The sequence below is a fragment of the Camelina sativa genome, chromosome 18, assembly GCF_000633955.1.
Source record: "Camelina sativa cultivar DH55 chromosome 18, Cs, whole genome shotgun sequence".
Lineage (NCBI taxonomy): Eukaryota > Viridiplantae > Streptophyta > Magnoliopsida > Brassicales > Brassicaceae > Camelina > Camelina sativa.
The window spans coordinates 5731294-5744932 of NC_025702.1; the positions used below are offsets into that span (position 1 = coordinate 5731294).

Sequence of the window (13639 nt, forward strand, 5' to 3'; positions counted from 1 at the left end):
CGATCACAACTCCTTTACCTGCTTTAGAGCGAGTTAATGACTACAACAAATCTTACTTACTACAATACAAAACCAAATTTGTGTTGGTTTATCACAGGACAGGACGCCTTAATCATATCAATGAACTTTTATATGCAACCTTTGTGAAACCTCATTGTTGTCAGTCATGTCATGATATGGGAGAGAGCCCAAACGCGAACAAGCAGGTAAAGGGTTAAGGGTTCTCCTCTCCAAATGGGCCTCAATTCTAAGTGCCCTTCTCCTTAACTTCCGCACTGATGTCGTTCATTTTGAGGATTCCAAATGGATAAACCATCCTCTTCACTCCACACTCACATTGACCACCACACTGCTGTCACATTTACGTTAGAGGTTCACAGGACATGAAGGTTGGACTGTAAATTACAATATACCAACAAGGTCCACAATAATGTGATTCGCTTTTAAGGTTTTGTTTTTTCATGGGTTTTTTTGGCCAACCAAAGCAAACTGGTATCCGATTCATGGTTCAACCGGTTCAGCCGACCAGTCCGGTTTTTTGTAAAAGCTCAATAATCACTTTTTTTCTTTATAGAGTTGACATTTATAGCACTAAATAATAAAAGAGCAAAAGCAGCCTCATTGTATTTTACGAAAAAAACCCACAATATTTATTATGATGTTAATAAAAAGCCCACGGATGACTCCAATTTGAACCAAGTTTTATATTCCAAAAAAGAAAAAATGCTCAATCATTGGAATAGAAATTAAAAATTTCATCAGAACATATAAAGTACGTATCACTCTAATTAGGACCAAGCAGAAACAGAGATAGTCAAAGAGCTTTGACCAAAGTAAGCAATAATGGAAAAGAAGAAGAAAAAAGACAACAAACATCACGACTCTAAAATAAAGAATAGTTCAGAGTTTTACATAGAGAAAAAGTTCAGAACACAACACAAAACACACATAAATCTCAAACAGACAAGACATGGTGTGTGTTTTTTGGTGCTGTGTCTAACAATTATCCTATGATTTAACAAAACGTTAAAGTAAAAGAAAACACCCACAGAGAACACTCTCACCTAGAAAACATCAACAACGGCTAATCAAATACTAGTAACCAGCAACAACACAAAATCTGAATCAATCAAAACAGAGAAAGCTAACAACACCAAAGCCAACTAACAAACACCAAACAACATTGTTTCTCTTTTCTACCAATGGGGCTCCTCCTCTCTCCTCTAGATATTGAGCCTCTCCAGAATCTTGTTCCCAAACTTGTTACACCTCATCAACCGAATATTACGCTCAATATGCCACCTCAACATTTGGCGCACATCATCCTGCAAACACACCAAACAAGATTCCTCATTATCTTCGCCAACCCTCTAAGCAGAGACCAATGTTTTAGACAAACGTATAAGCACACGCGGCCTTTACCTTAGAGACAAACCATGCGGTTTGAATGACATAGTTCCCAAACGGGTCGAGAAGAAGTGTATCAATCTCTTGAACCAAGTCATTTACGATCAACCTAGTGTTGATACTCTTTAGCTGCAGCAACTTCTGGACAGCATGACTTCCATATTTGTTACGGGCGAGGTATGCATAGCTCCCTAACAGCTGTACCACGAGCGCTTCTGTCACCTGTTGGTTTTCCAGCTCCACGACATACTGTACCACGTAGTTTCTGAAAGGAAAACATACTTGTGAGTAATAAACACTAACGAAGATTTGTGTATCATTCATCATCTAATGCTTACCCGTAGCAGTTCAAGCAGAGTTTCAACGCATGAGTGATTATCTCGTTAATAAAACGCTGCCTTATTTGAAAAGGCATCGGACGTTTATTGCTAAAACATTGCTGAATCAGGCAGCAGCCGTGTTGATCAATCGCTATCTGGTAACAATGTCCAGCTACAACTTCAACAAGATGCTGCGAAGGATAAAAGACAAAACACAGATGGAGAAGAAAAAGTGTCAATTTCCTCAAGAATACTTAGCATAGGAAAATATGATCCAGGGTCTACCATGGCTCATTTTACTTGTACCACAAGAAATAAAGTTACTAAGGTTAGACAATACTGCAGATTCTAGGATACGTTTCAGTCATGACTTCTATAACAAATCTTGAACCTGAATAAAACAGACATTGCAAAATTTAACCGACAACAAGCAAATCGACTAATCTACTTGAGCTGCTACAGTGGATTCTCTTCAACTATATGGTATAAGAAAGTGACTTGAAGCTTGATAAAGAAGGGCTCATCTTAGTAAGCAAAAGTACTAAACAACTCTATGATCAACCAGAAACAAAGATTCATCAGATGAATAGATTTCAAGTTTATCCACAGAAGGTTCATAACTAACCAACTTAAATTTTGAAGTATCCATTCACATTCACATACCAAAGGACCAACCATCTCTAACATAATATACTTCCAAGACTGAAGCAGACTACGTACTGCGAATGAGATGCTTACCCTACACTGCAGGAAAGTAAACTGGCAAAAGCATTCCAGAATCACTTCTTTAGCATTGCTGCTCCTTGTCAACGGAAGTGCAACCGTGGTTATAGCTCCCAGGAAGCGCAAAATTTGATCCTCCCCACAACGAAGTCTTATATTAATCACCAGCGATTGCATTGCCTTGGTTCTGATATCTCCAAAACAAAGACATTACTAGTTACAAACTATAGCAATCACAAAAACAAAGGTTCACCCTAAACAATGCATTAATCATATATCAAAGGTCAAAAAAAAGATTCAGAAGTGTGTACCCGAGTGGATCAAAGCATAGGTTAACAAACTGAGACTGGGACTGAGTAACCATATCAAGAATCTGAATGAGCTGTTCGGGGCTGCATTTGTCCATAAGCCTCCTAACGACATCATTAGCATGAGAATCCACCATCAAGTCAAAGAGATGAGGAAAGAGAGCGTTGTAGATCACATCAACGCTCTCCTGAGGACCCAAGAGAAGCATCAGCAGATGGTCTCTCAAATCTTTATCTTTAGCCATCGAAAGTATCGATGGCGGCTCCCTCCAGTTCGCCATAGCCAACGCCTGATCATGTTTATAACCATAACCCATCCAAGAATTGTTCATTCCAGTCCCAAAACCATTACTGTAATCCCAAGGGTTCTGATCTGAGACATGGTTTCTTGAAGAATAAGAAACTCCATTCATGATACCATTGTTAAGCAACCCATAAGTATCATACGACGATCGATTAGAACAATCGTTCTCAACAGACAGTCTCTGCTGCATCTGATTAAACCTCTGCATCCCTTCACGCTGGTAGTAACCAGCACTCAGATACCCATTACCACCACCACCAACAACGCCACTACCGCCGCCGTTGATCACCTGATTGTACCGATTAGGGGGCATCGGTTGACCGTTCTGACGAACAGTTGAATCAGAGAAAGAGAGGCCACCAAAAGAGGATTCTAGGGTTTGCAGATCATTCAAGAAACCATTAGAAACCCTCTGGTGAGAACTCTCCTGTTGATGAAACTGAGACGACGGCTGCTGCTGCATCTGTGGTGGTTGTGACTGAGACCCACCTCGCCTAAACGTTGCCGTTTCCGGAGTCTCCTCCGCCGTTGACCAGATGTCGCGTTCGCCGTTAGTGTTGACACGAAACTTCTTGTCCATGATGACCTATGACTCTCCAAGGAAGCTGAAAAAATCTATGCAAATTAAAAAAAAAAAAAAGAGAGAGAGAAAAGAGAAAATATATATATATATATATATATATATATATATATTAGGAATAAAACTAAGAAATAGTACTTTTTTTATCTGTAAAAAAAAATTAATACGAAGGGAAAAAAAGGAAGGTGAGATACTTAAGAGGATTTAGGGATTAATGGAGGAAGACGTGATTACGGTAAACTTAATTGCAGAGAAGAAAAAAAGTAAAAAAGAAAAGAAAAACTTAAGGAAAAGAGAGATTGAATACGTTTTTTGAGAAATCTCTCTTTCACCTTTAGCTTTCAGTTGCTTGTTCTCCGTCTTCTTAAATTCTTCTTTCCCATGCACATTAAATAGTCAAGGAAAAATATATTCCAGGTCAAAGTCTTGATATATTTTTTTCTCACAATTTCAATCATTTTTTTTATTTGTAGGATAATTACATCAGAATATCTATTGTAATCTTTTGTATCTATCTAAATCTACACTTAGAATCTTTAAAATCAAATAAATAAATATAAAATCTAATATATTTTCACAAAAATAAAATATCATATAATATAATATATTATTACTTGAAAATTAACCATACTGTGTAAACCAAACCTGATTTGATGATTGAATCGATTCAATTGCAAATCGAATATCAGTTTTAGGTTCACCGTTAGAATATGTAGAATAAAAGATATCTAAAACAACAGTAACAATAGAGAAATTCGGTGAAATTGATCGAACCACCAACCCTCAATAACTATACATTTATTTGTGAAAAATTTAGACCATTATCTTTTTTGATTTTTTTTTGCTGATTTATTCGATGAATGATAAACAATGTTTTGAACTTGGAATAAAGACGACGAGAAGAATAAAATTATCAAATATTAAAGAAGAAAAAATAAATGATGAGAAATAAAGAAAAATCATACAAGGGAGGTGGCGGACGGAAGAAAAATAAGTTTTTTAGAATTACGAGTCTAGGGGTTTCTTTAAAAAATCTTATTTTTTATTAAAATATTTAGTTCCACCTAATTATTTTAAAATTATGCTTAGCAATTATAACTGTTCCTATATTTTTATAATTTTTGTTGATTATAAAAGATATTAAAAACAACATTTTATAAACCAAACCGGGAAAGTAGAGTGAACCGGTTGAATTGTAAATCGGGTATTAGTCTTTAAATTTATCGTCAAAATTTATAGAAGAGAAAATACCTAAAACTTCAGTAGAAACAAAGAAATTCTGCAAAATGGATCTAACTAACAACACTCCAAACGTGGTGTTTATTTGTAAAAGTTTCAAACCATTATTTTTCCAATTTTTTTCTTTTTGATGATTTTTTTATGAATGCTTAAACAATGTTTTGAACTCAAAATAGAGATGAGGAGAAGAATAAAATAATCACTTTTTTGTCAACAGCTTTATAAAATTAGCTCAAACGAGTCAATTTTAAAAAACATTGTTTTTATATAAATTCAACAGCGGTTCAATACGTATTTTACGTGTCAAATTATCTACTTTGATATTAGCTTTACAAAGTAATAAAAGTAAAGAAAAGGTAAAGAATTCTCCCTTATCTCTCTGCATCTCTTTGAGTTATGTTGAAAAACTTGGCCACTCAGCAGAAAAAGACACAGTTTTCATCAAATCAGAGTAGTTTGTAAATAAAACTTATAGCTTGTTTGCCACAATTATACGCTTTATTGCCCACATCAGCGTTTTCACCTATGTATGTAAGAAAACCAGATTAATCTGAAGATTAAAATAATCAATATTATAGAAGAAAAAATATAATGATGAGAAATAAAAGAAAACCACAAAAAAAAACGAAAGAAAAGAGGAAAAAGAAAGGTGGTGGCGCTTGTAAAAGAGAGAAATGAGAATATTGTTGGGATTAAGAGTCTAGGGTTTCCTTTAAAATATCTTAATTTTTTATGAAAATATTTAATTCCACTCAATTATTTTTAATTTATGTGTCCCATGTAAATTTCACAATTTCAATCATTAAACTATATATTTTATTTTTACAAAAATTACATAATAGAATCTATCATATCTTTCATAAATATACCTAAACCTACACCTAAAATATTTTATCATAATATATATATATATAATCTACTATTTTCACATAAAAAATTAAAGAAAATAAAATCTAATATTACTTGAAAACCGTCTTTTGTAAACCAAACCTGAGTAGATGATTGAACTGGAAATCGGATATCAGTTTTTAGGTTCATTTTCATAATTTATGGAAGATATGATACCTAAACACCAATAAACATAGAAAAATTTGGTAAAATTGATCAAACCACTAACCCTCTGAAACTCTATATTTATTTGTGAAAGATTTACACAATTATATTTCCTGGATTTTTTTGGTTGATTCGTTTCATGAATGTTAAACAATGTTTTGAACTTGGAATAGAAATGACGAGAAAATTAAAATAATCAAATATTAAAAAAGAAGAAAACTATGATAAGAAATAAAGAAAATTCACAAAAGAAGAGGAAGAAAGGAGGTGGTAGAGCTTGGAAGAGAGAAAATAAGATAAGATTTTTTGGGTTACGAGTTTAGGTTTTTTTAAAATATCTTAATTTTAAATTATGATGTTTAATTCCACCTAATTATTTTTAATTTATTCTTAGTAATTTTAATTATTTCTATATTTTTATAATTTTTGTTAACAATAAAAAGGATTAAAAATATATTTTATAGACCAAACCAGGATAGATGAGTGAATCGGTTCGATTTTAAATTGGATATCAGTCTTTAAGTTCATCGTCAAAATCTATAAAGGATAAAATACTTAAAACATCGATTCCGAGAAAAGATAGAGATATTCAGCAAAATGGATCAAAGTATCAAACCAATAACCCTCCAAACTTGTTGTTTAATTTTAAAGGATTCATACCATCAAAGTCTTGATGTATATTCTCTCATCATTTCAATCATTACTTTTTTTTTAATGATAATTACATCATAGTATCCATCCTAATTTTTTGTATATATCTAAATCTATATTTAGAATCTTTAATGTCAAATAAAATAATATAAAATCTAATATATTTTCACAAATAAAGAAATGGAATTTAGCCAAAAGTACTACATTTGCTAACAAACTTTTCAATTTTACCACATGTTAAAACTATTTTTTTCCTCTACCACGAGGGCTACTTAAGAAGAAGATAATGCCCTCAGAGTTGTGAGCTGCAATTTGATGTATTTTACTTTGAGTAATCTAACAATTCTACCACATCTTTATCACTATAGTTTCTAAAATACCACATCTCAAAACTCTTTTCTAAAATACCATAAGTATTAAATAAAATGACTATAATATCCTTAGCCAAAAACATTTGTTATTTTATTCATTCTCTTTCTCTCTCATCTCACATTTGTCTTTTTCTTTCTTAATTCTCTGACACTTTTTGTTTTTTTCACTTTTCTTTTCTTTCTCTACTTCTTCACCTTTGTTTTTTATTACAACTTCGTTAATTTCTCTGGAATTTTAAATATTAAGGTAAACAAGTTTACACTATATATATAGACAATTGTAGAAAAAAATAAATTTAGTCCACGCATATGAAAATGCACAATATTGAAGTTTTTGCTAGACAACATTAAAATTTTCGGTGGACAACTTTCATACTCTTACAAATTAAATAAGTTATATGAGTTCTCCCTAGTAAATAAATTGTTGGGAATAATTATGTTAAAATTATTTATTATTTTCTTAAATTTTGGAGTGTTGAAATTGTCTATTATCTTATTCATGTATATAACGCGCGGTAGACAAGGTGTTATACTTTGATAGACAAATATCTATTATTTATTCATAGACATGTTTCTCCCACCGAAATCGATTGACCGTTTTTTTAGTGGTGGACAAGTTTACATCCTATGTATATAAACAATTCTAGCAGAAAAAAAAATCTTGCCCACCAATATAGAAATCCACAACAATGAAATTTTTGGTCGACAACATTGAAATTTTCGATGGATAACTTTAATACTCTTACATATGAGACAAGTCTCTCCCAAGTTGTATTGACAAACATAAATTTGATTTTTTTTTATTAAATTTGATAGACAATAATTATTATCCACAAAATTTATCTTTTAGCTATTTGTCATTTTGCACTTTGATTTTTTCCTTTTATCCACATTAAATGTTTTATTATGTGTCTGCTGTATAAAAGGAAGAAACGACCAAATCCATTTTTTTTTAATATGTAATACTATTTAACTAGTGGTCTCAAACTCACTAGCCACCTAACCACAATCACACCAAATAGCGAAAATAACCAAAAGATACCATTAAACTAATAACCAATAAAATAATAGACCAACAATCAATGATTCAATCCAATAGAGTCATAAAACATCAAACCATCAACCTAGCAGTATTCTAATTACTCAACTCTAGCAACCTAACATAAGTCAGACAACACAACAACGAGCCACTAGAACATCCTCCTCTTCATCGCCTGAATTCCACGATCACACTTTACCTTTACCTTCACCACAACAAATATGAGATGCGTGAGTATTATTATAAACACTCACTGAGGCAATCCTCCCGTCTATTGGGCTATACACACAAGCAATTGAGGTAAATCTAACCAAAAAATAATTATCAACAAACAAACCAGGACAACTGCATCGACCGACACCAACTAGGGATTGCATCGACCGATGCAATACTCACCCGCATTGACCTAGACCAACATTGTATCGACCGTTGCATGCTCGAGATTACACAAAATCCCTAATTGCATCGATCGACACCTCCACATGGCATCAACCGATGCTCTTAGGTCAAATCGCGTCGTCCTCGCGTTGCCTAAACCGACACACAAAGTGCATCGATCGACGCACATGTCGAGCTTCGTCTTCCCCGAAGCTCTTTGCCAGATCTTCGTTCCTAAACCATCAAAACACGATTCACAGCCACAGAGAAGACTCACAAAGCCCCAAGTAACACAAAAACGCTCAAACAAGCCAACCAATCATCTATATAACACATAAACACGAAAATAGAGAAATCTCGAGCTTAGATAAGCCATGGTCCTGCACTCACCTTTGCCAAAGAAGTTTATGACTCTAAACCGACAAATCTACACTCCTAGAAAGCTTTAAAAATTCTATAAATACTTCCATAGAAAGTTTAAAATATTATCAAAAGTTGAAGTATAATTAATATTTAACTCTAAAAAATAAAAATGTTATAAATATTTAAACTACATCTAAAGTGTAAAATATTATAAATATTTAAACTCTACTAAAAATTTAAAAGTTTAAGTATTAGTAAATATTATATATTAAATCTTCAAATATCTTGAAAATATCTTATTTATCTCCCTTTTTATATCTTATGAGCCTTAATACATGTTTTTGTGTATGACTTTATAGATGATTTGATATTCTTTCAGTATTTCTGGGTCTAAGAAAGTAGAATCGACGACAAGCACACAATTTTAGCTATACATTTGTTCATATTACTTTCTTTCCAAGTAATTTATAATTTTGTAGTATTAAAGATTTTGGTTTAAGAATTTACAATTTTGTAGTATAAAAGATTTTGATTTGAGAAGTTTCAATATGTACGAATCTAAAACTGAGTAAGTATACGGTGAAAGTATCAATAATTGAGTGCATTTGGTGACTATGTTGGTTTTCATGAATTCCACAAATTTAACAAGAAAAGGGGCAATGATTTTGGTAGTGGAGTTTGATTGGTTAACAAGTTGTGTGGTAGTCTAAAAAAGTATATTTTGAATAATTATTCAGTGGAAGAACGTGAGGAATCTGACGAAGAAGAGAAAGAAAAATAGTATAACGTTTAAATATAAATTCATGATTTTTATCAGATTTGAATTTTTAAAAGAGTATAACGTTTAAGTATAATGTGATATATATATATATATACATATATTTTTTAAAATTTGTGTTCGAAATAAAATTTTTGTCTGAATAGTAATTAAAGGTTTTTATAAGATAATATTTCATATTCAAATGAAAATCTCTTCTGAAGTCATATTCAAATTTAAATGACCAAACATTTAAAAATGTATGATTCAATATTTATGGGTGCATGTTGATTCAACCAATTCAACTTTTTTTTTTCTTAAAATAGTTGAATAAACCATACGTATGTAGAAAATATTATGTAAAATAGAAAATAATAATATTTCACATTTATGTTAATTATGTTTTTCAAAAATTAGTCAAAAGATTAATGGATAATCTTGAATACATTGAATAGAAAAAAATTTAGGACTTTTTAATGACTAAATCTTGATGTCTACGGTGGAGATTCATCTGACGGTTATTAATCCATATCATTATATGATTATAAATAGAGGATTACCTTTCTATCTACCACAATTTCACATATCCAAACAAAAATTTATGTATGCTACTTCAACCATTTTTCATTCTTAACTTTCTCCTTTCCGTTTGTTTCCTGTTATCCCTTCTTTGCTACTTGTTTTTGTAAACCATCTATCTCATTTCTTTGATTGTAAATGTATATTATGCTGATTTGATTTGCAGTGTCACTATTTAACTGTTTTATATACAATTTTTGTTGAAGATTATATATATATATATATAACTTTAATTTTATATTCAAGCTATGATTATTTTATGTTTTATTTTATTTGATTAATTTGTTGAGAGGAAAGATCAGAGTAAGATAATTTTCTAATTTTTATTTTTTTTGTTCTTGTTGATGTCATAATGAAATTATATTTATATTTATGTGTATGATATTTCTACACGATATATGTTTTCTCTGTCCCATTGTTTGTGAAGACTCCAATTTGATTAAAGAGTTCTTCTTAATCCAGGGGATGCCGTCACTATAGAATTATGCAATTGACTTATAATATGTGGTTTGAATATCGTCATACAATAGTTTTAAACATCTCCTTTTACATCAGCTCAAGTCGTTCTTTTTTTTGTTGTTTGATAAGAATAATTTCAAGTCTCGGAATCGAGTCTCCAAATACATTTTACCTTTGAGTGATTAAAAAAAAAAAACTTGAGTGCATCATCGAGTGCTACATAGTTGTTTATTATTTGAAGGTTCCCATAAATCTTAGTTTTACGGAGGACTAATAGTGAGTGGACTCCGGCCTTCTTCCTCTAGATGTCACACCACTACGAACCATTAGACCATCTGATGACTTCAACAACTACTCCAATGGTAATGGTCCAAGTACTGCTCCAAAAAAACAAGGACGTGGTCGACCAAAGGGTTCCAAAAACTTGAGGACCCCGTTGGAGAAGCCAAAAACAGAAGATCCCAAAAACAGAAAGGTTCTCTCTCCCCGAAACTTGATTCAGGGATAACCAAAGCATAAAGGGAAACCGGAAACCAGAAGATAGTTGAGTTGGTTTTGAAGCGGTTGGACGCGGTAAGACGGAGATTTTTCCAACTACACCTCCAAAGAGACATCCTTACAACAGCGAAAGTTAATTGTAGGACTATGGGGGTCCAAACTAATATGAGAAGGAGGATTGGTCTTGTTTCTGGAGTACAAGTAGGTGATATTTTTTATTACTGGGGTGAAATGTGCTTAGTCGGTCTTCACAAACAAACGGTTGGCGGCATTGATTATATGACGACTGATGATGGCACAGTAGAACCTCTTGCAGCAAGTGTGCTTACATCAGGACAATACGATGATGAAACCGAAGATCTTGAATGCTTGATTTATTTTGGATATGGTGGAGCGGATAAGAACAGTTTACCTCTTGATCAAACTATGGACAGAGGAAACCTTGCACTAGATACCAGTAGAAGAATAGGAAATGACGTTAGAGTCATCCGAGGCAGAGGCGACCCCAATGATGAAACTAGTAAGGTATACATTTACGATGGTCTTTATCTAGTTTCTGAGACGTATCCTGTGATCGGAAAAACCGGGCATAAAGAGTTCAAGTTTCAAATGGTGAGGAAACCAAACCAATCTAGTTCTGGTTATGCAAACTGGAAATTAGCTGAAGAATTGAGGACGCACGACCCGAGGCAGGGTTTTATACTTCAAGATCTTTCTTTTGGAAAAGAGGATTTACGAGTGCCGCTGGTTAATGATGTAGATGAATACATCACATCTCAGGATCACTCAAGAATGATGCTTGATTTAAACATCGATCCCCAAGAACTTGGATGTCGTAATTGTCATGGTCAGCCATTGATGTGATTCTCCCAAGGAATCGACGCTCTAAGGTAGGTAGACTGATAATCCTAGAACTCTGATGGCTCGCGAAGCTGGATGATCAGGCGTGAGATAAACTCGAAAATCCTTATGCCCCAAACTCTCTTAAAACAAACCAAACAAAGCAAGGCGGTGGAACTTTAGATAGAAGCTTCGCGAAGGCAGATGACAAGGCTTTAGACGAATCCCGAAAATCCTTGTGCCCTAGACTCTCTTGTAACGACTCTTCAATCCTCAGCTAGTGAATGGCAACGACAAGTGATGTGGAATCATTTGATATACCGAAAATTCTTTGATGTAACCCACCAAGGAGAAAGAACAAGTTCCAAAGGAACAAAGGGAGTTTACCACTCTCAAATAAAAGATAAAAGACTTCTTGATTGAAATTTTTTCTCAAATGAGATTACATGTGTTTATAAAGAGATAGAAAACTTGGTCATATAGCCAAGTATTGATTCTTGAAACTAAAAACATTAAAGATACTAAGTTGAATGAAGACCAAACTCTTGGTGCATGTTTCCTTTCTCTAAAGTGACTTTTGGTGCATGTATCTCTTATTTTCGTCACTCTTCTTAGACCACAAAATAAAGTGATTATTTTGGGCTTTCTTGGGCTTGTATTAGACTCAAAGTGGGCTGGACTTGATAGATATCATCCCCAATACAATTTCCCATGTTCTCTTTGCTCCAAATATCTTCAAATATCAACTGAGCAGCTCCAACAAGCTGTTTGGTCCTTGCCCTTGTCATTGGTCCAACGGGTACAAGCATAATATCCTTAGGAACAAGCTCAACTTCCACTTGATCATCCTCATTGCTTCCCATTATCATATCATGCCCCTCCTCTTCAAAAGGATTTGTCCTCAAATCTGGACCATCTGCAACAAATGGAGCCAAATCAGAATTAAAAATAGAACTCACTTTGTACTTACCTTACAAATCAAGCTTGTAAGCATTGTCACTGATTTTCGTCAACACTTTGAATGGATCATCGACCATTGGCATTAGTTTAGACTCTTTTTCAGCTGGGAAACGTTCCTTTCTCAAGTGTATCCAAACTAGATCTCCCACTTTGAAAACCAGCTGTCGTTTTCCTTTGTTTGCTTGCTTATCATACTGCTTGGTCCTTGCTTCAACGTTGAGTCGTGCTTTCTCATGAATCTGCTTGACAAGTTCAGATTTCTTTTTCCCATCCATACTAACTCTTTCACTCAAAGGTAAAGGAATTAGATCCAAAGGTGTTAAAGGGTTAAACCATTAACAATTTGGAAAGGGGAATACTTAGTAGCAGAATGAACCGAATGATTATGTGCAAACTCAACATGAGGCAAACAATCTTCCCAAGATTTGATGTTCTTCTTAATGATAGCACGCAAAAGTGTAGACCAAGTTCTATTCACTACTTCAGTTTGTCCATCAGTTTGAGGATGACAAGTTGTTGAAAACAAAAATTTAGTCCCTAACTTAGACCACAAAGTTTTTCAGAAATAGCTTAAGAACTTAGAATCTCTATCAGAAACAATAGTTCTAGGCATGCCATGCAATCGAACAACTTCTCTAAAGAACAAATCAGCAACGTTTAAAGCATCATCAATTTTGTGACATGGAATGAAGTGTGCCATCTTAGAAAATCTATCAACAACCACAAAGACAGAATCTCTACCTCTCTTGGTTATAGGCAGTCCTAGCACAAAATCCATTGATAGATCAGTCCAAGGTTTAGTAGGAATGG

The 13639-nt window shown here is 33.4% G+C and overlaps 2 protein-coding genes across 2 annotated transcripts; one reads left to right on the forward strand and one right to left on the reverse strand.

Moving 5' to 3' along the window:
* On the reverse strand, positions 881-3685 carry LOC104760646 (putative pumilio homolog 13). The gene is made up of 5 exons (XM_019240244.1): positions 2762-3685; positions 2466-2637; positions 1746-1918; positions 1423-1672; positions 881-1325 (listed from the first exon to the last, which is right to left on the reverse strand). The coding sequence occupies exons 1-5, from the start codon at positions 3640-3642 to the stop codon at positions 1224-1226; spliced, it is 1578 nt and encodes a 525-aa protein (XP_019095789.1). The 5' UTR covers positions 3643-3685; the 3' UTR covers positions 881-1223.
* LOC104763166 (histone-lysine N-methyltransferase, H3 lysine-9 specific SUVH7-like) lies at positions 11177-11893 on the forward strand. The gene has a single exon (XM_010486573.1). The coding sequence runs from the start codon at positions 11177-11179 to the stop codon at positions 11891-11893; it is 717 nt and encodes a 238-aa protein (XP_010484875.1).

What these genes read in the sequence shown, in the direction of transcription:
- LOC104763166 (XM_010486573.1), top strand. Translation starts at nt 11,177, where the DNA reads ATGGGGGTCCAAACTAATATGAGAAGGAGGATTGGTCTTGTTTCTGGA.
- LOC104760646 (XM_019240244.1), bottom strand. Translation starts at nt 3,642, where the DNA reads ATGGACAAGAAGTTTCGTGTCAACACTAACGGCGAACGCGACATCTGG. An exon ending in CTATGCTTTGATCCACTCGG is followed by an intron (nt 2,638 to 2,761) that starts GTACACACTTCT and finishes TGGAGATATCAG; the next exon opens with AACCAAGGCAATGCAATCGC. An exon ending in TTACTTTCCTGCAGTGTAGG is followed by an intron (nt 1,919 to 2,465) that starts GTAAGCATCTCA and finishes TATCCTTCGCAG; the next exon opens with CATCTTGTTGAAGTTGTAGC.